Genomic DNA, 27,980 nt, shown 5'->3' on the forward strand with positions numbered 1-27,980 from the left:
ATAATGAAGTTCAAGAAAATCAGATTTACTTCCTTGGGGCGTGGAGCTTCATAAATGCCACTGATCGTCTTTCCTGTTGACCCATGCTCTGTATCTCTGAACTTTTTGAACAGCTGTAACACAGTGTGCACGGTTATACCGGGCCAACCCGGTGGGGGAAGGCGGAGACGTGCGCGCCCCGCGGTGGGGCGGGAAGGGCTAACAGGCTTCAGCGCACTTGGCCCTTCCACACCGTTTGAGAGGAAACCCTAAGCTGGCCAAGCAAAGCACAAATGCAAATGTAACCTGGAGGCATTTGTGCCTCGAGGCATAGCGTCCCGCCCTACCCCTCCCGTAGGAAACTGTGAAGCTCTACCTTTTTTCCCCAGGACCCGGCGACACAGCAGGCCCACTCCAGAGACCAAAACCAGGTCTCCTTAGTCCCTGCCCTTTTCAGTTTCGTTGCACTTCCGTGCTCTTTCGGGGCGTCTTTGATTTACAAACAATATATAGTTACAGCGAGAGCTTTTAAGTTGACGGTAGAGCCCGGTGAGTAAAAACAAACTCACCATCCGCAACGAAAACGACCCAACCCCACAGCATCAGAGATCTGAAAAAATGCAAAGATTATGCAGTCGGAGCCCCGGGAGCAGCCGGGACCTCGCGGGGCCCAAGCCGGGGCCCACGAACGCGGGCAGAGAGGCTCCGGGAGCACGGGGCGCGGGTCGGCGGGGCGACCCCGCGGGTCCCCCAGCCCAGCGGCCTCGGGGCGGCTTCTCGGGCATCCCGGAGCCGGCGCCAAGTCAGGGGCAAACCCCAAAGCATCCACCTCGACGAAGGGAGGCGGCCGGCCCCGGGAGGAGTGTTTAGGGCGCGGGGTCCCGAAGGTCGCACGGCCAGACCGTGGGCCGGGACAGGGTAGCGGAGGCGATCCCGCCGTGGAGCACCCCGCCAGGTGCGCGCCCGCCAGGCCCCCTCCCCGGAGCGCGTGACCGCCCGGCCGCTGTCACCTTCCGGCCCCGCGGCGGCCCCGCCTCTTCTCCCGACTTCCTTTCCCGGGGCGCGCGGCTGGGCGGTGGCGGCGGCGGCGGCGGTGGCCTGCGTTCGCGGACCCGGAGCGGAGGACCGGCGGGGGCAGCCCTGCGGGTACGCGGCCTGCGCGCCACGCGGCGCGGCCGGGGCGCGGGGGTGGGGGACTCGCGGCCGGGGCTCGGGGCGGGGAGCCCTGAGGTTATCCCGGCTCCCGGGTGCACCTCATGCGGGTGCGGGCCGGGAGGGCTCGACAGCTTTCTCCTTCCAGGAAACCGAGGGAGGGTGGTACTGGGAGGCCGAGACTGGCAGTCACTTCCTGCGCCCACATGGCGAGGGGGTGGGGGGCGCCTGCTTTCCGTCCGGGAACGGAATCTGGGAGTGGTGGTGCGCGGGGGAGCGGGAGTTCCTCCCGGCCCTGGAGTGGCGTCCCTCGTGTTTCCGCAGCTGGATTCCGGGGCTCCAGTGAGCGTCACAGCCGACCCGGGGCAAGCGCCCGGGGCTACTACGTTCCCGTCCCTCGCCTCTGCTGCCCCTCCCACCTCCTGTTAGGCTGGCACCGATCTGGTACCCACCCTGCGGCGGTTATGGATGCTAACCCTTAAGGCCGGCGGTAAACCGGCGCGGTCCAGCGTCGCTCGGTGTCGAGAGGGTTTACAGCCTTCTCGGAATTTGGGCAACATCATCGGGATAATCATGGTTCCCAGTCTTAGGCACTGCCGCGCCGCCCCGCCCAGATACAGGGAAATTCCCGGCTTCCTTCAGCCCAGACGCCTAGGCTTGCTCAAGACTTCTCACTTCTTGAGTTGCCCTCCTTCCTTGCCCTGTTTGGTCTCCCTTGAAAGCACCCCACCCCTTACTGGAAGTTTTAGGCCCCCTGTTGGAGGCCTGTTGGAGAACAGCTTGTGCCTGGCCCGGATTGAGTAGAGCCCCTGTTACTAAAACTTTGCCTTAGTCATAGGGCTCGACACTTGTCAGTTTCTCCTCATTTGATTCGGTACTCAGGGTTGATAACTTCTGTTTCAGCTGGGGAAACCAAGGGAAAAGAAAAGGGACGAATTAATCCGGTTAATATCAGAGCTGGGACAGCTCCCGTGGGATTTGACAGGCATGGATAATAATCCTATGTGATTTAGGATAAGTTCTCTTGCCTGTCTGTAACATGGGATGTTACTGCCTTTGCTAGAATGAGGCGTGAGTAAGATGATGTGTCTGACTTTCACAGTATTTGAAATATATTAGGTGATCAATAAATGTTCTCCTTTCTCCCTCCCATTCTCTTGTGCTGGCTCTGTTTCATCGGGGAGAGAACAAGTTGTGGGGGCAGGCATTTGTACTAAGTGGAAAACGATCCTATGAGAAAGCAGTGACTAGGTGTAATATTTGGGAATGTGAAACTAGGCGTGAATCCAAACTTCCGAAATAGTAACCTAATTTATTTTTTTCTTAAGGCCCGACACTGTCTGCGGTCCCATGATCCGTGATTTCTGATTGTAACTGAAATTGTCTAACTTTGCAGACCCAAAGTTTAAATGTGGTCGCGTTGAACTGGAAAGCAGATTTGCCAAAATGCTTTTCTCAACTGTTGTTTTCCGTCTAGACCCAGCATGAGTGAAGTTCCCTGCAGGAAACGTGATGACTACCTGGAATGGCCTGAGTATTTCATGGCAGTGGCCTTCTTATCGGCACAGAGAAGCAAAGATCCAAATTCGCAGGTAAGTGAGTGTTCTGGGAGAATGTTTGGACCCTCACTGGCACAGAGATCCCTGCAAATCGAACACATTACGAAAGGAAAAGAAAGACTCCACGGATGCCTGTCGCCTGAAAGGCAGAGGAAGTCTGTCTCCTGTGCTGCCTCCCTGGGTGCGTTCATGTTTCACATTCCATCATTCACCGCCTCTTGCGCCCACTCTGGGGTTAGGGGGTGCTTCCTGGGGCTTATGGGAGCTTCCAGAGAAAGCGAGCAAGGAGATAGAGAGAGCTCTTACCACACTGCCGGAAGCCGCATGCTCGCTTTGGAGCTCTGCAAGCTTGTGGTTTCATTTACTGCCCGTCCAGGGGCCGACAGGCCACTTGACGTCACCAGTGTCTGGACACGTTTCCCTGTAGGTCGGAGCCTGCATCGTGAACGCAGAGAACAAGATTGTCGGCATCGGGTATAATGGAATGCCAAATGGGTGCAGCGATGACGTGTTGCCTTGGAGAAGGACGGCAGAGAGAAAGCTGGATACCAAGTACCCTTACGGTAAGGCCTGCCTTGGGTTTCCTTCTGTTTGGTGCCATAGCCTTGGTGGTGCTCAGCTAAGACAGTTGGTCAGAAAGTATCATCTCTTTTCAGTCATCAGCAGCTGGACGGAAGAAGAATCCTGTTGAACCACCTCCGTTTCCTGCCCCCGACCCTTACGTTCCAAAGAGTCAGTGCATGGGGGCCTGTTAGTGGTCTGTACACGGCCTGGCCCTGAGGTCCAGGGATCTGTTGTCTGTGGCCGGCCTGGTATGTTTCGCTGGCAGCCCGCCAGGCTGGGCGACACCCGAGCGTGGATGGTGGGCTTCTGCAGAGGGCCACAGCCCCCGGGAGAGGTAGCTGAGGGATGTGCACGCTGGCCCTGCCCATGCTTTCCTGGCTGCTTGGAAGCAAAGCCACCTGACCAAGGTCTGGCGAGGGCTTTGCTCTGAGGAGAAGCAGGTTCGTTCAGCCCCTCTGCCTGTGGAGGAAACCTCAAGCTCATCTCTGGGAAGTAGGAAATGACTGTGAGCGGGGCATCAGGAAATGGATGATGCCGTCTCTTCTTCCTGTTCTGGGGGCTTTATATTCCCAGGGTGGACCACAGGCCAGACGTGTGGAACCACATGGCCTGGCCAGCTCTGGTGTTCATCTTTCAATTAGGGAAGGGTGCTTCTTGTAATTTGTTGCGTATCTGAGCCCCAAGGAGAACCACTTTCGAGATTGGGGGGGGGGGGGGGCGGGAACAGGCCACAGCCTCACTCGCTTTTCCTTTCATTCCCCGGACAACCAATGCTATACGAGAGGCGAATCGGGCTGCGAACGCTGGTTGCTGATTTTTCGTAATATGAGGACCTGTGTTTATGTCTGGAAGGGAACCCACCACCTTGGTTGGGAGGAAAGTAGACTCAGGCCATTCAAATGGGAAAGCTTGTGCCTGTAGGAAACCCGCGTCGAGGAATAATGTAAGACCTTTCTGCTTTGTTGATTTGTCCATAGTAGGCTGTCCTCTGGGGTTTTCTCATGAAGAATTCTAAGTCTACATTAGCCTCATTTATATATTTTTACGAATATTCCTGGACCTGAGTCACGTTAAATAAGCCCCCTGAGTTTCTTTTTAAATTGCTTCAGGGCAACTGTTCTGTTTTCCAAAGAAAAAGAAAGAATGTGACTGGAGGTGGGGAAGGGACAGAGGAATGAGGGTAGGGTGGGGGTGGGGGGCTGCAAAGCAGTCAGGGTTTTCCAGGAATGAAACACAGTTGAGTGATTGGGGGATTTATAGTCAGTCTGTCCTTCTCACTCCAGCCCTGGAGGAGAGGAGGGTCCCGGACCCAGGAAGGTAGTAAACCTGTTTTCTCAGCCTTAGCTCTGTAGCTGAGTGGAGCTCTAGTGAAAAGATAAATGTGCTAACGTATTTGAGAAACTTTTTGTTATCCTGATTTTGGTTCTGTAAGCTTTCGATGGTAAGAGAGAAGGGAAGTGATCAGCTGTTTGTAGGTAACACGTGATGGTAATTTTTCAGAGTACAGTTCAACGTCCCACGTAAAAACCGTAAAACTGTGGGGCGCTGGGGTGGCTCAGTCGGTTAAGCGGCCGACTTCGGCTCAGGTCATGATCTCACAGTCTGTGGGTTCGAGCCCCGCGTCGGGTTCTGTGCTGACACCTCAGAGCCTGGAGCTGCTTTGGATTCTGTGTCTCCATCTCTCTCTGCCCCTTCCCTGCTCACACTCTCTCATTCTCAAAAAAATGAATAAACAAAAACATTTAAAAAAACTGCAAAAGTGAAAAAGGTCTATGTGTTCAAGGTCTGCGCTGAAACATGACGAGCACAGTGACTATGTCACCCAGTCCACACAGTGAAGCCTCGGTCCTCCTGCCGGATGGGGGAATTCTTTTAAAAAAAATTTTTTTTTAACGTTTATTTATTTTTGAGACACAGAGAGACAGAGCATGAACGGGGGAGGGTCAGAGAGAGAGGGAGACACAGAATCCGAAGCAGGCTCCAGGCTCTGAGCGGTCAGCACAGAGCCCGACGCGGGGCTCGAACCCATGGACCGCGAGATCATGACCTGAACCGAAGTCGGACATTTAACCGACTGAGCCACCCAGGTGCCCCAGAATGGGGGAATTCTTAGGTGTCAGTCTGTCGCAAGGAGGTGGCTTGTAGAAAGGTGGGTAGGCGTAGGCGTAGGCGGGTCCTGCTTGGTTCCTGAGCTGCTCTCCCTCAGGACCTGTGCCTTCTTGAGTCCCTGTGAGCCCCGGCAGATTTGTGGCAGTGACCCAGAAGCCCAAAGCTTTGCCTACGTTTGCAGCCCCTCACTTCCCAGTGGTCAGAAACCTCTCAAGTAGCCGATTGTATTTGTTCTTAGACGCTCGCTGCCTTTTGTCTAACTTGGAGACCGTACCTTTCAGAGCTCCTTTCTAGAAGGAATGAAAAAAAAAATCAACATAGGGATTTGTCCAACTTCACTGATTTTTTTCTTTTGTAATTTTTATTGAATAGTTGCTGAATTTCAGGGCGGAGGTCGTCTGTCTGCATTATTTTTTTTTACTATCCATATGATACCTCTAGGTTTTCAAAGCTCTTTGCCCTTGTTTCTCAATTATTCATTTGACACGTGGTTATGCGAGGATGTAGACAACTTCCTTTCACAAGAGTAGGCTTGTAATTTGATGTGCCGTAAAAGTCATAGAAGGTATTAAATGGTTTTTAAAAGGCATTTGGTATTACTACCATCATAATACACGGAAAGATGGGCTTTAAGTCTAAATAGTGCTGGCTGGCTATGAACTGGGTGCTCAGACTTGTTTTTTTTTCAAGGGGTTTCAGGCCTCAGAGAAATACATGTTTGGATAGCCTTGGGTGTAATAGAAACGTTTGGTGATAATTGACCAAAACGCAAGTTCTTTTTTTTCCTTCCTTTTTTTTTTTTTTCAACGTTTTTTTATTTTATTTTTGGGACAGAGAGAGACAGAGCATGAACGGGGGAGGGGCAGAGAGAGAGGGAGACACAGAATCGGAAACAGGCTCCAGGCTCTGAGCCATCAGCCCAGAGCCCGACGCGGGGCTCGAACTCACGGACCGCGAGATCGTGACCTGGCTGAAGTCGGACGCTTAACCGACTGCGCCACCCAGGCGCCCCTTTCCTTCCGTTTTAAGACTTCAATTGATTTTGAAATCAAGTGACAATGTCTGGAATTAGTCGGCTTAACCCTTTCTTTCCTCACCACTATTAATAGTGGCTGACCCGCTCTCTGAGAAAGATAGATTATGTGCTAATTCCTGTAAAGGAGCTTTAGAGATCATCCAAAGTTCTAGACCAGTGATTTCCTAATTCTTTTCAATATATGAGGACCCTGTTTTAAATGTCAACAGAACTTCCAGGACCCCTGTATAATGCTAGTTAAACTATCCCTATCTTTCTTTGTTACCGAGGCATATTTGACGTATAACGTTATAGTAGAGTTCAGGTGCACGATACAATGATTTGTTGATAATTGTATGCACGGCCGAGCAATTCCCACAGTAAGTCCCATTAACATCCATCGCCTTACATCGTTACAAAAAATTTGTGTGTGCGATGAGAACTTTTAAGATCTTTCTGGCAACCTTCAAATATGAAACACACTGTTACTGTAGTCACCATGCTCTACATTACATTTTCCAGGGCTTACTTATTTTATAATTGGAATTTGTACCTTTTGACCACGCCCCCTTCACCTGTTTCATCCATTCCTACCTTTGGCAACCACCAATCTGTTCTCTGCATCGGTGAGCTTTTTTTTTTTTTTTTTTTTAAGATTCCACACATAAGTGAGATCATTAACATCTTTTGGGTAAGAAAATCCATGGATAACAAAAGCTACTCGATACCAGTAACACTTTGCCTTACTCTGTACTTTATTAAACAGCATTTGTGTGCGTTTGGAAAAAGCGTATGTGTGTGCTACATGTGATGTTTCTGCTGTCTGTGGAACATACTTGGACCCTTTGCAGAAGCTGGGGAGTGCTTTGGACTCCTGTGCCCACAGAGTCTAAACCTAATGTCTTGTGTGGATTGGAAAAGAAAGGCCCAGAAATGTAAATCACCTCTGTAATGCCACACAGACAGGGAGACATCCTGAGGTCAATGCTCTTTGCTACCCAGCTGTCTCTTCTGTGGGGCCCAGGAATTCAGCTCTTCTGAAATGTTGCTTCGGTCAGAACACAGTGGATCACCCGTTCTCTCCTTTTCACTATGCACTTGAGTGCGCGGAGGCTCAGGCGAGTAGAGATCGAGAGCTCAGGTGGTGGCGGCCTGCGCTTAGCATGAGGCAGAAGGTACATGGTTTGCTTTAACATTTCTCCGAAGGGGAGCTTGGGTTGACCAAGAATGTATACAACTTAATTGTCCTTATTAATTCTGGAAGTTTAGAAGCCGTTAGTCTTGATTGACCCTTTGTGGAAAGGAGGGAAGAGCAGAATGCTTGTAACAGAAGGATGGAGCGTTTTCCGGGCTGTGTCTCCGGAGAGGCATTTTTAAGGGGTGTTTTTGTTCTTCCAACCTCAGGATCAAAACGTCACGAAACTATTTGATTATAATGTAGTGTTAATATGGAAAATGAAGATTCCCCCTGCCACGGAAACTGCTTTTATCTCATTCTTTTCCTGAAAAACCCAAAAGGTAGTGTGATGTCAGTAACATTAAGCGGCAGGAAGAAGCCGGCGCGAAAAGGGACACCTTTTCGCACGAGTGACAATTAAAAAAACCGGGAAGCAGCAGATTTATCTAATTTAACCATATAAAAAAGCTTTGGAAGATTTTTATTTTTAGGAGGGGGTGGTTGCTAAACCTAGGATGAAGTATTCAGCTGACATTTTTAGTTCCTTTCTCTTCGTGAAATTCATTAGAACCAAGCACATTTGATCAAAATACCAATTTTATAAAATGGAGGTAAAATAACCCATGGTAATGCAGATAGCACACTTTCCTTGGGATTTCGTAATGGATTTTGATGACAGTTTACAGACCAGAGAGTGGAATCAACAGCTTTCATCCTTGAGAGCCGTTGTTAAAAACCTCCCGTTTGGGGGGGCGCCCGGGGGGCTCAGTTGGTTGAGTGTTGTGCTTTCGTGGTTCGTGAGATTGAGCCCCACATCGGGCTCTGTGCTGACGGTGCAGAGCCTGCTTGGGATTCTCTGTCTGTCTCTCTCTCTGCCCCTTCCCCGCTTGCTCACTCTGGGTTTCTCTCTCTCAAAATAAATAAATAAACAGTTCAAAGAAAAACCAGGCTTCCCATTTTCAATAGTAGTTCCAGTGCTCATCCAGCTCGCCTGTGTTTTACTGTTATGTCGTTTCCTGTTGGTAAGGAGTGTGCGGGTAAGATTGCCTCTCCGCCTGGCCGCCTCTTCTGTCCCAATCGATCGAGAAGCCAGGATCGCTCTGCCTGCCGCATCCCACTTGCTCATCATGGAGGCGACCATGGTTCGGATGTGCCCAGAGTGGGTGGTGGCCACACTCGAGGTGCATCAGGCAGAAATGGGAGACGTGGGGCTCCTTCCAGGGTCCATTCATATTTCCGTAGGAAAACTCAGAAGAGGATATCTGAGCTGTCAGAAGAGGATATCATGCTGGAGTTAATTAAAGGCATTGTTCAGCACGGCAACTTTGATCGGTTTTGCCAGTGCATGGTGGAGCTTCTTTAAATTTTATATTTAAATTTAGTCTTTACTTTTCAGATTTAGCATATTGTTAAGCATGCAGAGATGTCATTTCGGTGATTACTTAGCCATTTACCTTACCCCCTTGAACACTGACATTTTCCTGACTGCCACGCGTGTGATGTATTTCTTCGGCATCCAAAAGGTTAGTCCTGAGAAACTAATTTATCAAGAAGTTAGGCGGCTGATCCTTCTTAAGCTGTGACTTCCTCAAAACTTGTAAGAGCTTCTTCGTAATTAAGATCAAATTTGTTCCTTCAGCCGGCTGAAATTGAACGCCCTCCGGTTTTGTTAGGCAGATCCGTGGGTTTGATGAGTTGCTGTTTCGTTTCCTACAGAATTCTAATTTCACGTCGCGGCTTTCCACCGCCCCTCCCCTGCTCGGCCTTTTCGCAGCCGTGGCCCTGACGGTGGGCTCCGGGAGGACCTTTTGTACCAAATAACGAATAGCCAACGGGAAACCTTTGAGCGACTGTACCCCAGAAAGAAATAAAGTAGATTGTTTTTATGAATCAAGGGGCCAACTCAGGTTTCATTGTGTGATGCTTGAGACAAATCGTAGAAATATAACGGCTAATGTCGGAGGCTCCCCCTGGAAATTAATCAGCTTGATGGAAGCGTATTTCACGTTCAGGTGTAGCTGTTTATAAATGGTCTTAAGAATAAATCATGATTTTGGGGGGTTAGTTTATTAGATTTTTGTCTATGTATTTTATTTATTTATTTTTTTTAAAGTAATCTCTACGCCCAATGTGGGGCTCCCACTCACGACCCCTAGATCGAGTTGTGTGCTCCAACTGAGCCAGCTGGAAGCCCATTTATCTGCGTGTTTTAATCTATAGATTCGTGGCTAATTGTTTTTGAAGAGCTCGAGATTATTATTTTCACTAGGAATATCTACAAAGCATGTATAGATAAGAAGAGGTTAAGTCCTGAGAAGCATATGCAAGAAAAGCTAAAATGCTCATCTCTGGGCATCCAACCTTCTCATAAAAATACACGGCGTTTGTCTTTCGTTTTACAAAGAACCAGTTTACCTCCTGGAAATTTGTATTCAAACCTTAAATAATCCAAGGGTAGTGATTTCCAAGTTAACGAACGGGAAGTGGGCTGAAGTTTTATCTTTGTACCGTTGCTCAAAATAAACGGTTTGTTGGGAAATTTAATAGTACCGATAAAATTTCAGGGTCACCTTCAATCTGTTTTAGATTTTTACATATGTGGGCACATTAATTGAGTGCAAGTGGATATTCCTTTTTTGTTGTTGTTTTTAATTTTCTTTTAATGTTTATTTATTTTTGAGAGAGCAACGAGCATGAATGGCAGGGTGGGGGGGGGGTACCGAGAGAGAGGGAGACACAGAATCTGAAGCAGGCTCCAGGCTCTGAGCTGTCAGCACAGAGCCGGATGCGGGACTCAGACTCAGAAACTGCAGGCTGACGTCAGATGCTTAACCGACTGAGCCACCCAGGCGCCCCCCCACACCCCCCGCCCCCGCCGTTATTCCTTGTGATAAATATAACTTTTTCAAATTTTTTAATTCCGATAAGTCTTTGTCTAGAACTTTGGGCCACCATGCAGTGGGGTTCCAGGGGGGACCTGACAATGATGAGCTGCCTTAGTCTTTATTCTCTTGATCTGTTCTTTATTGTTTTGCTGATTTGGGCTGATCTTCTCTGAAATCGCTCTGAATTACTAAGGTGTTATTTTATTTTGAATTTTTTTCATCAAGAATCTCTCTTTCCTATACCCTGTTGATACTGGTACCAAAATGAAATATGCAGTAAAACCTGGTTCCTAGAGATTTTTTGCGGATATTTGTATTGCTTTTCACATTTACTTTGTAGGACTTTTGTTTTATATTTGGATGAGATGATATATGTCTTTACAATTTTTTTTTTTTAATGTTTATTTTTGAGAGAGAGAGACAGTGGGGAGGGGTAGAGAGAGAGGGAGGCACAGAATCCGAAGCAGGCTCCAGGCTCCGAGCTGTCAGCACAGAGCCTGACGTGGGGCTCGAGCCCACAAACCGTGAGATCATGACCTGAGCTGAGCCGAAGTTTAGCCAACTGAGCCACCCAGGCGCCCCAATTATATTTGTCTTTAATACGCATATTAGCTGAGAAAGTCCCCACTGTGCTTAAAGCAGCAGTTGTCAGATTCAAGGGGAAGGATCCTGGACAAGGCTTCTGGAACTTAGGTTCTAGGTGTGGTATGTTTATACCCAGTGATTGTGGGGATGTTACTATATTATTTGCTGTTTATTTCTCAGTATCTTTATGAAACAAATGATCACTGAGGACCCCTTCAGTGCTAGAATTCTAAGGAAAAATTCAGCAATACAGCTTGGATCACATTGGATTAGAGTGCCATTTCTCTGCTCACGGGGTCCCAGGGGGTTCTGAAGCCATACTGGGGGAAAGCTGCAGATGTGTAAAACACTTCTGGAGGCCGTGACATGGAGAGAATATACATCATGTGTTGGGACAAATTAATAAGGAGAGAAACAGGCTTTATTCACTCTCTCCCTCCAGCGATTGGAAATCTGCTCCAGTCCTAAGATGAATCGACATGGGACAAGACAGGACGCACAAGCAGGAGGGGGCAGTCGAAGAGTATAGGTTACCCCACAAACCTGGAGATTCAAAGACATTGGATGAAGAAAGGTTGGAAGATAAGCAGTGAAGAAAAGGACCCCACATCGAAGTGCAGGAAAATAGATGAAGAGAGGAGGCAGGTACAGAACTGTAGGAGAGAAGAGGTTAGTCTTAGACCAGATGGAAGGGAAGGACTTCAGAAGTCCTTCTGTGAGTCTGTGCGACCACGTTTACTGAAACGTGGGTGCTTGCCTGGCATCGGGAAATCCCGTGATAAATGCAGAGTCTTGGTGAGAGCAAGGCAGTGGAGACGGGAGGGCCTACACACTCTCCCCTCAGCTCACTCTCTGGAGGGTCGTCCCGGCCACTTAGCGGAGGTGTGAATTTTGTCTCTGTGCTTCTTCCAAATGATAGATGCCACAGTAAATTTAAAATATTGAATATGATAACTGAGCATGAATTTTTTAATTCTGCAATTAAAAGACTTTGTTCAGAATGCCATTAATTTTGGGTTTAGGTGGAAAAGGGAAGCAGAATCTCTCACTGTCCTTCTTCCTTATGCGAGCGAGTTACAACTTTCTAGGAGCTGAAATAAATACTAAGGAATCATCCATTCTTCTGTTGGTTTGAGTTGTCTGTTGGTGATGGGGGAGTTCTCCAGTCACTTGTTTCCGTTTTAAAAATCATGACTATATTTTATTTATTTTTCTAAACATTTATTTTTGATAGAGAGTGCACGAGCAGGGAAGGGGCAGAAAGAGAGGGGGGCAGAGGATCTGTGCTGACAGCAGCGAGCTCCATGTGGGGCTCGAACCCACAAACCGTGAGATCATGAACCTGAGACGAAGTCGGACGCTCACTCGACCGAGCCACCCAGGCGCCCAAAAGTCACGAGTATATTTTATATCACAATACATTTTTCAGAGGACGTTGACCTGTGGCCCGGCATCCTCTCCGCACATTCCATGCCAGCACCCCGCGCTAGCAAATAAAAACGTACAAGGTCTGTTTTCAAGGACTTGGCAGACTTTCAAGGAGTTGCCTGGAGGTAGACGTTAATGAAATAAACAGATGCTGTTGCTTATTCCTTTCTGAGGAAGTGACCTTTAGGCTGAGAGCTGAAGGATTCGATGGGTTCCCGGAGGTCAGGGTTGGCTGGTCAGTGTTTGGGGCTGGGAAGGACATTCGCTGCGAGAGGGCAGGAGGGCGCTTGGAACTTTCTGTGGGAGGGAAAGAATTTGGGCCACACGGAGTACGGAGGCGAGGTTGGGGGCCGGCAGGGGGCGGAGGTAAGGAGTTTGGACTTACAAGATGAAGCTGGTGTGGGGGGGACCTGTGGGTGGTCCGGGGGATAGGAGATGGAGAGAAATGGAGGCAGCATCAAGAGGGCTGGGTGACACGGGGCTCAGAGAGGGAGTCTGACTCCCCCGGGCAGTCCTAGCCTGAGCGCCTAGGTTTGGGGGAAGCTTTGGCCCCTGAAGTTTGAGGTGTCTGTGAGACCTCCCAGTAGAAGTGTCAGTTGGGGGTGTGAGTGGGGACGGAGGTCTCGGTCCGAGACGTCAGTGTGGGCATGTGTGGCATTCGGGTGACACTGTGCCATGGAAATGCGTGAGCACACGTAGGGAGCGTGTGCAGAGGCTGGACCCGGGGCTGGTCTCAGAACTGCAACACTACGAGGGTGGGTGGAGGAGTGGGGGAAGGAGCCTGCTCACAGGGATCGCTCGGAGCCCCCCCGCTAAGGAGGAGGGAGCTGTGCGTTGAAGACTAACAAACGTCCTCGGGGGTCGGCGACACACAGGTCTTATTGGAGAGAGCAGTGCTGACGGAGTGGTGGGGATGGGAGGTGACGGCCTGTTGAAGGAAGAAAAGCAGGTGAGGAAAGCAGGACCCTGTATGGAGAGGGGGTTGGGATGGTTGTTAAGAAAGCAGGATGTTTGGGACGCCTGCGTGGCTCAGTGGTCAGTTAAGCATCCGACTCTTGGTTTCAGCTCAGGTCATGATCTCACGGTTCGTGGGATCGAGCCCCGTGTCGGGCTCCGCTCTGTCAGTGCAGGATTCTCTCTGTCCATCTCTCTCTGCCCCTCCTTGCCTCTCTCTCTCTCTCTCTCTCACAATAAATAAATAAGAACATAAAAAAAAGACGTTAGAGTGGCAGCCGCATGGGAGATGGGGCCAAGAGAAGGGTTTCTACGAGGGGAGGGCCTGGGTCTTGTTAGTTTTTGCAGCACGCACGTGGGCTGGTTCAGCCGAGAGAGATTGCGGGCACACTGATGAGCGACAGAAGAGGGACACCGAGCGGGGCAGCTGACAGAGGTCCGTGGGTGGCAGGTGGCAGTGTGATCAGTCCCAGCTCCGTGAAGGACGCGGCAAGGTTATCAGCCGCAAGGAGGGAGGAGAGGGGTGAGCGGGTTCGGGCTTGGACGCTGGGGGGAGAGGGAAAAGAATGCGGTGCGGAGCGCAGAGTAGGGAAAGTAGGGCAGGGTCTCCAGCTCGTGTCTCATCTCAGAAGCCTGAGTCAGGTCGGCTCAGCCCCATTTTCTGCACGCCGAAACAGCATCAGTGAGTTGCCTGAGGCGGGCCTTGTAGAGCTGGAATTAATTAGAACACACACATCCTGACTCCTATTCCAGTGCTCATTGCTCAGTCCCGGTTTACCCTTTGAAAGCCATTAATGCAAGAGGGAGGCTTTGGATTTTCGCGGCGCGTATTTGCATTACAAAGCTGTCAAGCAGCGATTAGCGGTCTGTTCCTATTCATGTTCTTCAGTAGCTTTTAGGCCTCAAACATGTATTTCGCATGAACCGCAGGAAGGGAGCTGGCCTGGCTTACCCACCGATGGACTGCAGCATTTCCACACCCTCCTCCCTCTGACCTGATTGTGTGCCCTTAGCACATGGGGAAGCGATGTAATTAGAGTTCTGGGGGCTTTATTGTCAATAATGGAAACACCACAGTCAGAACTCTCTTTAGCCCTAAGCACTACCGTTGGGGCTAAGTGGCTCCCCTGGGTGCCATGAGTTGCTGCCAACAGCCTTGGCGAGAGGCAGCGAGGACGAGGACGGAGGCAGGGGATGGGGATCAGAGTAGGAGAGACAGAGAGGGAGGAACGTCCGTTCTCCATCTCCGAGCTGAGCAGCCCGGGGACGGAGAGGTTCTGTGCTGTGCTCTTCACAGACGCTCGTCCTTGCGATGCCGGGCCTTTTGCTGTCCATTTCACAGGCCGGGAGGCTGAGGCTCCACAAGAGGTGTAGGGACCCAGAACGAGCAGGTGGGGGAGGCAGCGCGTGAGGAGTGGCCGAGGGGACGTGCAGGGAGGAGGCGAGGGGACGGCAGAGGCTGCCGACGGCTCCAAGAACCGGGTGCCTCGGGTCCAGCCCCAGGAGGTGTGCCGGCGGGGATGGGTGTAAACACGGCTCTAGGACCGGGACACCGGACGCCCGAGGACTTGGCCACCTTCTAAGTGAGTGACTGACGTCCGTCTTCTCGGCCAGAATTCCTTTCCTCTGGCCGAGACCTCCTCTGGGCACGGGCCTAGCAGAACAGACTCGGGACGTTTTCCAGGCTCGGGGCTGTCGCTGTTACCTGCCCTTTTCCCACCCTCAGACTTCACGCTGGAATAATGAACGTCTCTCTGCTCGAATCGTGTGTCCCTCAAAGCCAGAAGGTTGTGAGGCCCCGTTCCACTGCGCGGCGGGGGGAGGGGGGGTGCAGGGGGCAGTGGTGTTTGCGTCTAAGCACACGGAGTGGAACAGCTGGGGCGTGGTCAGGTGAGGCACGCGGGCTGTCACCTGTCACCCATCACCTGTCACCTCCGCTCCGGAAGACCCTCCTCCGGGGACCTGACGCCCACGCATCTTCATCAGTGGGGACCAGCCAGGGTTGAGGCCGTCCCTCCTCAGGAAACAGGCCCAGTTCTGCCTCTGGGGCACATGGCTTCGCTTGCAGCGCTCTTTTTAGTTCCCAAAGCTTTTCCCTGCCGCTCTCCTCACGTGGGTCTAGTTGTAACCCTGGGAGACCGGGAGGAGGCCACTGTTACTCCTGTTTGTCCTTGAGCGACGCCGGGACTGGAACACCCACCCGTGTAGGCCAGTCCCAGGGTTTAGACCCACTCTGTTCTGAAATGCCATTCGTAAGCCAGGTACTTTTCCCCACGGAACACTGTTCCCCGCAGATTCAGTTCCCCGTCTACCGACCAGCCTGCAGGTTTAACCCCTCGTTTCCCGGCCGTTCCCACCACTTGACCTCTTCGGTGCGCCTTCCGTGGCGCCTGCAGCCTTTTGCTGGGTGCTCGGGTATGTGTCTTGGGTGTCCCCCGCCGGGCCGGGCCTGAGCTCCGCAGGGGCCGGGGCTGGGTGCCCTGCCCCGTGGGTGCCCTGCCCGCGACCAGAACTCATCGCGACATGCATACACCACATGGTTTCAGATTAAAACTGTTTCCTCCCGGTACAAAGGGAGGCTCCGTCGGCTGGGGGTGGCCGCGTTCTGGCTGAGAGGCCGAAGAGCGAGCTGGGCTTCGGAACTCACCAGAAAGGCTGTGGGCCAGCGGTGGGTGGGCCTGGGTGGTTGGGGCTGGCTTCAGGCACTGATGAACTGCCTTCTAACTCGCTTCTCCCTCTTCCTCACCCCACCTCTGTCCCCAGTCCATCGGGCACTCTCGTACTGAGTCTGGTCGCTACTTTTCAGGTGTGGAAACTTGACGGAGGGGAGATAAGGTAGAGAGTTGACCTTGCCTGGGCACGAAATTCTTGGGATGCTCGCTTTGGATCTCGGGGTAGCCGTAATAGTGAGCATTTGATAACGTTCGGGGGCGATATTGTAGGGGTGGGGGTGGGTTGGGGGGGGTACTTAAATGTAGAGGCTACTCTGTTGTTAAATTATTGATGTGAAGGATGGGTCCTTTGGAGGCTGGCAGTGATGTATGAGGCCCTGTCAGGGTATCTTTCAATAATTAAGAAATAAGTAGTTGAAATTCCATTTTAGCTCCAGAAGCCCCAGTTCCCTAAATGGATCTGTTAGAGGAGGATGTACATGCCACACCCCTCGGTGGACTTTTCAAAGCTGTGGGGCTTCAAGCACAGGGAAGAGGGCGCCTGAGCCCCGACAGAGAGATGTGCCGGGGTTCAGTGACTCTGATAGCTATAGGACCCCTGAAATAAAAACACTTAGACCATCATTTCAAGAAAGGATTTAAAGAAATTTTTTTTTAATGTTTACTCATTCCTGAGAGAGAGACAGAGCACGAGTGGGGGAGGTGCAGAGAGAGAGGGAGACACAGAATCCGAAGCGGGCTCCAGGCTCCGAGCTGTCCACATAGAGCCCGACGCGGGGCTCGAACCCACGAACGGTGAAATGACCGAAGTCGGACGCTTAACCGACCGGGCCACCTGGGTGCCCCAAGAAATAACGACAGCTTCATCATCAGGATGGAAATGGAATATCTTGTAAAAATTAACATTGAGTTATTTATTTATTTATTTTTTTAATTTTTTTTTTTCAACGTTTATTTATTTTTGGGACAGAGAGAGACAGAGCATGAACGGGGGAGGGGCAAAGAGAGAGGGAGACACAGAATCGGAAACAGGCTCCAGGCTCTGAGCCATCAGCCCAGAGCCTGACGCGGGGCTCGAACTCCCGGACCGCGAGATCGTGACCTGGCTGAAGTCGGACGCTTAACCGACTGCACCCAGGCGCCCCAACATTGAGTTATTTTTTAAAACGCATAGGTCAACTTTGAACTCGGGTGCCCCATTTCATGTCAATGATTTTTTTTTTTTTTAATGTTTATTATTTAGTTTTGAGAGCGTGCTAGCGGGGGAGGTGCAGAGAACGGGGGACAGAGGATCTGAAGCGGGCCCTGCGCTGACAGCGGCGAGCACGACGTGGGGCTCAAACTCACGAACTGCAAGATCATGACCTGAGCCAAGGTCGGACGCTCAGCCCCAGTGCCCCTATGTCAATTATTAATTGCAGGGTGAAGCCTGCCACCTTTTCAGCCTGGAAGGCCACGTGCAGACGCGTCTTGGCACTTGAGTCCTGACCCTGTGTCCTGGCAGTGAGCGAACTGCCCCATGCTTGTCCTGTGAGTGGCCGCCTCGCCCGAGCACCCTCCCAGTCAGGGCAGAGGCAGACCCGCCCACCCCCCCACCCTGCTCCCCAGAGACTTTCTGAGGCTCGTGCATTGCATGCTGGAGAGCATCAGCGGAAGGCACCACGGGCACCTGCCGAGGGGCAGCAGGTGTTCCCGGTGTGAACCTCCGACCCGCCCCTACTGGAGCCCACGTTCTAGGTCAGCCTTGCCAGAGTACCCTTCAGGCCCGACCAAGTCATCTGCTTCAACCTGGACCACTGAAAATGAGGAGTTTTAACCAACCTGGAGACTTTCTTCAGCAGGAAGAGAACCTTGGTTTTCCCGACTCCCACCTCTGTCCAGCCCAGCGTTTCCCCTCACGCCCTGCTAGCACACGGAGAGCAGCTGAGGCCAGGGCCACACTAGTGCTGCTAAACTGTTTGTGCAGCAGTTAGCCTTTGGTTAGCATTATTTGTGGGGGTTTTTTTTACACTTATTTAAGTAACCTTAATAATACTGCCATCTAAAACAGATATTGTCTTAGTCTCACATGAGATGAAAGTCAAATCTATAAAATGGTGAGTCTCTCACATCGAGCCAGGATGGAATATATCCTGTTAATTTGTCAAACTTCTAGAGAACCGCCTACATGAGACAGTGAGGATTAATCAAGCCCTAGGAAGAGGGAATTTGAAAAATACAGTTTTCTAATTATACAATCTCTTCTCAGTGGTCCAAGGTTAATGCAGTTCTGAATTCTGACAGTTAGTAATAGAAAAGAAAAAAAAAAAAAAAGACCACAGCATATGAATTGTCTTATAATTACCTGAAATAGAGGTTCTCTTTCTGGCAATCAAGAACTTTATAAGCATTAATCTGATATTTTCCAGCATTTGATTCTTTTCCTTTTCAACAATGTTGAGAATAATTGAAAGGTTGTGTGTCATCCTCTGTGCTTATCAAATATACTTGTACTTGGAGGTTTCTTCTGCTTATAACTGAGTCAGAGATGAGTAATTCTGGGTAGAGAGTTGGAAAATTTGTCCCCTTTTTTTTTTTTTTTTTGGACAATTGAGCTATCTTAGGAATACCTCCTAGTGCCTGTGTATGTTTGGGATACTTGGTCCTATTCCTGCTATGAGTATAAAAACTACGTTCATCTCAAGGTCACGAACAGAACCTCTCCCGGTTGGTTGGTTTTTGCTCTTACCTCTCTGCAACTCTTGACGTCGTTATTCCCAGGCAACACAATAAAAATGCTGGCACTGGGAAAAGATCGATTTATTCTTTCATTTATTGCTGTCAGATATCTGTGGAGTGTTTATCATAGTGAGAAGAGTTACGGAGAAGTCTCAGAACACCTGAGGCAAAGGCCCGAGAGAAGGTGGGTTGGAAATGCAGATTCTAGGCTATTAACCGATAGATCCGCCCTCTGAGAATCTGCAAATGCATGGATTCTTAGTGACCACAGGAAAAAAATCCAAGAGCAAGACCGGACCTTGGGAAAGGCCCCAAAAGACAAGAGAAAGAAAAGGACCCACAGAAACATAAGAGACTCCACAGGGCCTGGTGCGCACCCGAGGGGGTTTCGAGTGGAGAGCTGGCCGTAAGCATGGGCCTGGCGAGCAGGCCCATCCGGAGATGGCAACCAGAGGGAGACTGCATTTTGGTGAAGATAAGGCCGTCCAGGGGGCGTATGTGGGAGCTGGCTCTTCCCCTGCTCATCTGAGCGCTCTATCTTCCCAACTGTCTGTCTGTCGGGAGCTTGAAATTGGCCACGTGGGAGTATTCACACCCCCGAAATCAGCAGATTCTATAAATCAGGGCCTTTCCCGCTCCCACCGCCCCCCCCCCATGATTGTAAATGTTACTAACATATTACAGAGGTCAGCAGGTTTCCATAGTTACATACTTTTTACATGGCAACCCAGCACACATAGCTCACACTTGAAACACACACACACACACACACACACACACACCTGAAACAGTTTTTAGGAACAGCACTTAACCTCTGTCATATGGACACATTCAGATCTCTTCTGCTTTCAAACATTTCACTAAAAAGAGGGATGAAGGGGCGCCTGGGTGGCTCAGTCGGTTAAGCGTCCGACTTCAGCCAGGTCACGATCTCGCGGTCCGGGAGTTCGAGCCCCGCGTCAGGCTCTGGGCTGACGGCTCGGAGCCTGGAGCCTGTTTCCAATTCTGTGTCTCCCTCTCTCTCTGCCCCTCCCCCGTTCATGCTCTGTCTCTCTCTGTCCCCAAAATAAATAAACATTAAAAAAAAAATTAAAAAAAAAATTAAAAAAAAAAAAGAGGGATGAAAAAGCTGTTTGTAACTCAGTAAACTTATTTCTTGACCTACAGTTTGAAAAGGATTGATTTAGTGCAAACTCGAGCTTATGTTCATTACTGGGTGAAGAGATGATTATTTTATTTATTATTATTTTTTTTACGTTTATTTATTTTGAAAGAGAGAGTGCACACGAGAGCAGGGGAAGGGCAGAGAAGGGGGGGGACAGGGGATCCGAAGCGGCCTCTGTGCTGACAGCAGAGAGCACGATGTGGGTCTTGAACTCACAAACCACGAGATCATGACCTGAGCCGCAGTCGGATGCCTGACCGACTGAGCCACCCAGCCACCCCAAGAGCTGATAATTTTAAAAATGAATTAGCCTAGTGCTTGTAGACAGGACAGTTTCATCTCGAAAGGAAAATGCTGAGAAGATGGCCCGGTCAGAGTGGAGACCGAGGCCACGGCTGTAACGGAGAGACGCGGCGCGGGGACGAGGCCGTTGGGCCTCAGGAGCGGGGCCTCGTGATTTGCCATCGAGAGCCTGTCTTGGAGAAGAACCAGCCGTTCTAGTGGATGGAGGGAGGAAACTGGACACAAGAGCAAACGGCCAAAAATTAGATTACCTGGTGTTGCAAAACTCGCTTTTATTTAGTTCCTCGGCAGTTCGCTTTCTCGGCGTCGCGACCTCCTGCCAGCCAAAGGCACGCACATGCCTCGGTGAGGGTCACACAGCTTCAAGGGGCAGCTGGGCCTTGACCCTGGTGCTGACCGCAAAGCTCCCGCTTCCTCCACCCCTGCCTGGGAGGTGGAGAGTAGAGGGAAGGTTCTCAGCCTGCAGTCAGGCTGGCCAGAGCCCTGGGGCCAGCCCTTCACAGGCCAGCTTGCTCTTTGTGGCCCGAGGCAGATTTGGGGGTCACCTGGCATTTGGTGGTGAAAGGAGTCCTCAGACCCCACTCTGACCGGCCTACTGTAAACGAATCCGACGGACAGTCACGTGAGTCTGCCCGTTCCTCAGTGAGGACGCGGTGGGGGCCCGAGGCCTGGCCAGATGGTGCCTCGTCGATGGGTCAGTCTTGCAGGGAAACGCAGGGCGCTTTTGGACGGGAGGCCAAGCGTCAGAGCCGCAGGGGTCGTGTGGAGCGCGGACCTCAGAGGCCAGTGCCAGGCCAGAAGCGTCTCAGACAGACAGACGTGAGGAGTTTGCAAATCACCGGGCAGGGTTGGGCTGGGGTTTCCCTCCTCAGCCTGGGAAGCTGGTGTTCACCAGATAGGTTTGGCGGGCCAGGGGTTCTGGGGGGAAGGCTGGAGGGGGCATTTGTCAGGACCGAAGTTGAGGGGGCACAGGGATGAGCGAGAGAAGTCAAGTGTGGATGGAACACTGGAGCTCTGCGTTCGTCTTGTCCAGTTTTGGATCCGCGGGTTTGGGGACTTGGGATGGTCCCTTTTCGGGGGCCTCCTCAGTGTCACAGTGCCCAGTAGACCTCACATCTCTCCAACAAACAAGAAGCTTTGTATGTCGCTTCTTGTGATTTTGTAGCTGAGAGAAAGGAAGTCTGTTTGTGACCCCGTGTATTCTTTCTGTAGACCACCCTTTATACGGGGATGTCGGAGGCCGCCCCCGAGAACCTGTTTCCTATGGTAATTTTCATTAACGAATCCAGACCACACGATGTTAAATTTTGTCCCCAAACTGCCTCAGATGAATTAGAGGAAGACAGTTGGAGTCACTGTGACCATTTTTAGGGATTCAAACGAAAGCACTAGAATAGTGTTTCCTAACAGACTCGGAAACTCTGTAGTTCTGAATATTAATACCAGCACCATCAAAAAATATTTATTAGATGGGAAAGCATAGTTTTGATATTTGAATTTAAGAGGACTTCCTGCATTTCCCAATGTCACTGTCAATAATTGGAATCTGCATTTCCTCCTTTATTCATTCAGTAAATATTTAACACCCATTACGTTCATGGCACCGCATTGGACTCTGGGGGAGTTACAAAGAACCTAGAAGACTGGTCTCTGCCCTCGAGGGGGAAATAAAAGAAACAATTACATCTAATTGTTTTTTACAGGGAGCCGTTGTTAATCCCAGCCTGGGAACGACCCGGTCACCAGGGATGGAAATGGGGGCCAAAAGGGGACTCTCTGAGGCCAGTGTCCTCATAGCCACTGAGCCTGGGAGCCTTTCTTTTCTCTCTCGTGGCATCTCGGGGATGGTGGCCCAGGTCCCTCTGTGGCCGGCGGGGATTATTCTCCAATGGGCTGTGATCTGATCAAGCGCAGTTTGTTTTTTTTTTTTAGAATTTCTTACAATGCCCGGCAACTGTTCATTTCCACACATATGACCAAGACCCCCTCAGTCGTGGCATTCAGAGTCGTGGCAGCACAGGGACACAGGCAGGCATTGCAATTCTACCGGTACCTGAAAAGCGGGCGGTCCCGGGGCGGAAGGTGGGCCAGGGGCTGTATCCTGGCTGAGCCAGAATAATTAATATGGCTGAGCCATATTAATACCGATTCGGGGACCGAGTGTGTCACAGCTAATGCGGACAAGAGCCACGAGCTTAGGCTGCTGTTCATCTAAAGCTTCAGTACTCCCAGAAGAGGGTGTTAAGTGTAGAAGGTTGGTGGGTTGGAGAAGGTGGGGGCCCCCCTGGAGGGCCCCCACATTTATAATTCTGGCAGTTTTGTAGGATTTGGACCACGGCCAGATTGTCGTTAATTTGTTCAACAGACATTTATTTTACCGCTTGTGTGCTTAGTGTGTGTTAAGTCCCCTTGGAGTTACCAGAGGGTTCTGCAACGCAGTGTTTCTGAAACGTGTCTGCACATGAGAATCATGAGGGCGATTCTCTTAGAAATCCACATCCCAGGCAGGACACACCCCAGACGAGTGCCGACGAGTTTGCAGATTATGATACAGTTTTGAGCGATGCACCCAGAAACTTGAATAACGACAGAAGAGGGCAAAGCGGCCACCTCACTGAGCGGGCAGGGGATTCTAAACAGAATCAGGGCTGGGAGTAGAGCTCCCCTGAGGAGAGGGCACCTTGAAGCTTAGGAGGTGGGAGCACCTGGCCAACGGCTGGGGAAGATGGGTGGGCTTCCAGGTGTGGGAGAGGAGAGGCGGTGCTCCCTTCACCCTTGAACTCAGGCCCGTGTGGGGATCGCTGTTTGGGGATCGCTGCCGGAACGGGCCAGTGTGGCAAGAACTTGACGTTTCATTAAGTGGATGAATGTTTCCTTCTAAACGAAAAGCCGCTGGTTGTCTGCCGGCATTTTTCTTGTGTGTATGTGGGCCGAGATCCATGGGGTGAAGCGGATCCCTCGGGATAGAAATACTCAGCTTCACTTCCTGGTTCTCTTGCTCTTAAAATCGCACCCTGCCCTCCTAACGGCCACCGCGAATATCCTTGCATGTGAGTAGCAACGCACAAATGAGCCGTTTTATGTGCGCAGTTCCATACCCCAGGGTCTTGTGGAGCCATGAGCTATTGCCGTGCTTAGGGTGGGTGGAGATACTTGACCTTGGCCCCTCCTGGCCGCGCCAGGTGCTTACAGACCCAGGGCTGCAGCTCCCCCTGAACGGTTTTACTGCTAAAAGCCAACCTGTTAGACCACGCGGCCCTCATTTGGTATTCTCGGTACTTTCCGTTTCTAATCACTTTTTTAAAAATCGAGTCTGTTCCATGTGTCTTCTTCAGAGGGGCGCGTGGAATGCTTCGGCAGCGTCGGTACGTTCCTCGTGAGTTATGCTGTTTTTCTTTTCTTTCTCTTTCGAACCCGCAGTGTGCCACGCCGAGCTGAATGCCATCATGAACAAAAACTCGGCCGACGTGAAAGGCTGTACTATGTACGTTGCCTTGTTTCCCTGTAATGAATGTGCTAAGCTCATCATCCAGGCAGGTAGGAGCTGGGCGGGTTCCATTTGTCACATTAGCGTCGCTGCCCGCTCATCGGCGGCTCATTGCAAAAGTGCTTGGTCTTAACTTGTTATTGTTTGGACCGAAATTAATTGCACTATCAACTTTGCAAGGTATTTCCTGTGTTTTGGTTTTGAACGGTGCCAGGTATTCTAAGACTAATTGTATCCTCTGCGATTCTTAGCATGTTTTTAATTTAGTTTGCAACCTGAACTGCAAGCTGCTAAAAAACCACACCGGCGTTGCATATAATTACCGTCAATTTACCGTTCTCTGACATATTGTGCATAGATTAGGGGGAGGGAGAGGAATGAACTTCTGTCAGAAGCAAGGTCAGCTGGGAGGCTGCATATGCAATTTTAATTTGTATTAATATATGGTAGATGTTTTAGGACCTAAACGTATCTTCGCATATAAATGTCATAAGACTCGAACGGTACTACTTTAAGTTTTCCTTACGCTACAGTTACCATAAATCTACACCATTGTATTCTGAATAGTTCACCTTTTTCATACTGTCACATCTAAGATTCAGCCACACTTTATCTCCATAAAGCTCTCAGCTTGAGATTTAAAGACTTATCATGTTAGCCAGATGTGTGGTTTAAAGGGGCCGTTCATCATGAGCCCGGGGGTCTCTGAGGAGAAGAGGTCTGGTGATATCAGACTCAGAGGCCGGCCCCTGTTAAAGAACGTCGTGGAGTTTTCCTCCGCCAGCGTGTACCCAGGGTCCCTTCAGGGGCTGGAGGAGGAGCAGGGTGGTGTATCAGGTGCCCTCCAGTTAGCCCTGCCCTGCGGGACAGGAAAAGAAAACAAATCTGCTGTCCATGGAGCTGGCTGGAATTGGTCTGCAGAACCATTCTGGGAACCACGATGGCACTTGCCTCTGATTTTCGCCAACGTGTCCACTCCCCTGCATCAGCCTCCTGAGCGGACAGAAGTTGTCTTTCGCCTGAAGAGTATTTGCCCGCAGTAAAGAAACTTTGTTAATCGGATCAAGGCTCGACTACCTGACGTGTTTTTACTTTGCACGTGTTAAAAAAAAAAAAAAATCTATAAAGACTGGAGGGCAGGTTAAAGATAACATCGTCTGCCGTATTGGAAAGTGGCCGATATGTATTTCAGTAACTGGACACCGTGTGTAAGCACACTGGGAAAAGGTGATTAATCATAGACACGACAGGGCTCGGTATATGTCTGCGTTCTGTTGCCGTATCTATTTGTGCATATACTAATGGGGCTTCTTTCGGTGTCAAAGGTATCAAAGAAGTTATTTTCATATCTGATAAGTACCACGATAGCGATGAGACCACAGCCGCGAGGCTCCTGTTTGATATGGCTGGGGTGGCCTTCAGGTAAGCAGAAGGGCTTGGGGTAAAGGTCGTCGAAGGCCTACTGAAGAAACATTTGAGCTCGCTGATGTTTCATTTCTACTTGTGATGCCTGACTTCCACACTTGGAAGCCTCGTTTTACGTGCGATGGGCCAAGGATCCCAACGTTATTTTAGGGGTAGATTTTTAAGAGCAGTGACAGAAGTATCTGACGATGATCTGAGGAATGATCTTGCCCTTAAATATTAGTAGCTTTCTGGGGTTTGGACTAAAATTATCCTAGTAGGGAGAAAATTTAACTTCACAAGTTTTACCATATTAACGTTAAACTTCTGTGAAGTTTGCAAATGTAACAACTCTGGCATTGAAAATTTAGGACGCAAGTAACCCGCTAGGTTGAAACACCATGTAAAAATGCTTTTTACAACAACATTTTAAATGGAGATTTGAAGTTATTTCGACCTTTATGCTTATCTTTGCTGGGCAAAGATTGGGAGGTATGTTTACTTGCAGGTAAGTTCTACCACCTTCGATTCATGGTAAGAAACTTCGTTTGAGACTGAAAGCTTTCAAAGCAATTCCTTTGCAGTATTGGTGGTCAGCAGTGGGGTGCTGTAATTAGTAACGTACTTCTGTTCATCACCAGGGATAGAGGTTAGATGTGACGGATCTCTTGAATTGCTTTGCCTTATGAGGCTTTACATGCAGATTGTTTGCATAATAATGATAATTAGATATTCACTGTTTACTGGTTTTTAAAAGAATACAGCCAGTCCGCAAATACTGTCCTGTTAACTGTTTGTTTTAAGAAGGTACATCAATGAGTAAAAATATATAGCGGGTTTATTTTACTTCTGCATTTTTAAAATGTGACTTTAAAAATTACTCCACACTAAAGCTGGCTGGGTTTTTTGCTGTGTACAAGAGGCAAAGGAAAATTTGCTCTTTTTTTTTGTTTTGTTTTGTTTTTTTTTGCTTTTGAGCGATTCCAGCTTGGCTGCAGAAATTTCCTAGGAAGGAAGATAAATCTGGTGGGAAAACTAGTAATCGGGTGTCATGTTGTGCAGCTAACTTGTTAGAAATCCTTTGACTCCCTGATAATTCATGAACTCCGCTGGCTGGAGAACACACAGACCGAGCCACCCCATGTATTCCTTTTTTTGTCTTAGTCTTTTCTGGTTCGTGTCCCTCTCAGTATGGTGCACTATAATTGGCTCCTATAGAGATAAGATATCAAGTGAAATCCCGGGAAATTTTTTCCTCCCCACAGAAAATGTAGGTTAAGCCAAAGTAAACAAATTGCTTTAAACTACTCACTGGATAATATCTCTATATATTTTGTTTCTTATGTTTAGGAAATTCACACCAAAGTGCAGCAAGATTGTCATTGACTTTGATTCAATTAACAGCAGACCGAGCCAGAAGCTTCAGTGAGTTACATCTCATTAAATCTCCAAAAGATTGGGATTATCCTCTCCTAAGAAGCTGCTAATGCCTTTCATCTTGAAGTTACACATAACTTTTTAATGGTCAGTACAGCAAAAGTAGACATCTAAAGTATATAAAGCCTCAAATCTTCCTGTCTCTCTTGTCACGTGGAATCTGCATCTGTTTCAACTATTGACTTAGGGTTTAAAGTAAAGATGTAGATGGCCTGTCGCACAGGGCAGGAGTGGCCTCCCGCTCCGTGTCCTGGTTTGCTTAGGACGCGGGTGGCTCCCCTGCATTTCACAGCTGGTCCTCGCCGCTACAGGTGCTGGAAGGACAAATAAATAATTGTTGTCGTGTTCCTGGTAGGATGATCAGACACACTGACTTGAACATCTGGCCCCAATGAAGCAGAACATGTAGTGCCCTTGGGAAAAAAAAAAAAAAAAAAGACAAAAATAGGACCCACATGACGGTAGCTAATGCGGAAGATTTGCTTCAGGGAGTTGAAACCCCCTCCACCCACCCAAAAACCCTAGGCAGGATAGCACATCTGTCCTGAGAAATGCTGAGCACACCTGAGCGGGGGACACTTCCTCCGCTTCTGCTGTCCTGCAGCCCGCAGTGTAATGGCACATTCTTCTTGGGGGGGTGGGGACCCCTGTTCTTGTTTCTTAATTTCAGTGTGTTCATCACGCAGCGCTCTGACATTAGCTTCTCTGAATAACGAGTTGTTCCTGGAGGAGACCGCCTGTCTCCCCTCTTCGCCCCCGAGACCGCGCCTGCTGGGGCATCAGGGTTGCGGGGACCGAGGTGGTGCGGGCACCAGCTTCCTTCATCGTGTGGGAAGAGTCGCTGCGCCCCCACGTGCCAACACGGTTCATGGCCAAGGCTGCTCTCCAACCGGGGAATAAATGAATTCCCACCCTGTAAGTGAGATGGGAGGAAATCCAGCCTGCCTCCAGTCGGTTTATAGTCCAGATCTGCTGGTAACGGGAGCTCCTCTGTGCTCCTGGCTCCTGGCCGCCACGCCTCCAGCAGCACACCTCCCCAGTGTCTTCCCAGACTCGGGGGCGCGGCTGGCCTTGGGGGCGCGGCTGGCCTTGGGGGCGCGGCTGGCCTTGGGGGCGTGGCTGGCCTTGGGGGCGTGGCTGTGCCCCTTGTCTTTACTCTGCTTTAGATTTTATTAAACACACTTGGTAGCTTTGTTGAGAAAAATGGGTTCTTTATCCTGGAGATTATTACCGTTTTCAAGCGCTCTTGTGTTCTCATGAGTTTTTGTTTTGTCTCTGAGGTTTTGTACTCTGTATTCCAGGACGTCTTTGTAACTTGGCTCCTTACCAATATTATTAAAATCTTATTAAAATCCACCACACTGAAGTATGTTCGTTTTTATAGTGT

At 49.9% G+C, this 27,980-nt stretch overlaps 1 protein-coding gene across 2 annotated transcripts; it reads left to right on the forward strand.

Moving 5' to 3' along the window:
- The first annotated feature begins 1,056 nt into the window (after positions 1–1,056).
- On the forward strand, positions 1,057–27,949 carry DCTD (dCMP deaminase). 2 transcript variants are annotated; one of them, XM_047091716.1, is made up of 7 exons: positions 1,057–1,125; positions 2,609–2,723; positions 3,118–3,253; positions 23,686–23,802; positions 25,078–25,174; positions 26,507–26,581; positions 27,280–27,949. In XM_047091716.1, exons 2-7 carry the CDS (start codon positions 2,616–2,618, stop codon positions 27,491–27,493), a joined length of 747 nt encoding a protein of 248 aa, XP_046947672.1. In that variant the 5' UTR covers positions 1,057–1,125; positions 2,609–2,615; the 3' UTR covers positions 27,494–27,949. The 2 variants fall into 2 exon arrangements, with proteins under 2 accessions (XP_046947672.1, XP_046947673.1); XM_047091717.1 differs by having other exon boundaries at positions 26,507–27,372.
- The last annotated feature ends 31 nt before the right edge of the window (positions 27,950–27,980 follow it).

The sequence above is a fragment of the Lynx rufus genome, unplaced genomic scaffold (genome assembly GCF_022079265.1).
Source record: "Lynx rufus isolate CCGP_SWC_20201006 ecotype Redwood Valley unplaced genomic scaffold, mLynRuf1.p SCAF_3, whole genome shotgun sequence".
In the NCBI taxonomy this organism is placed as follows: Eukaryota; Metazoa; Chordata; class Mammalia; order Carnivora; family Felidae; genus Lynx; species Lynx rufus.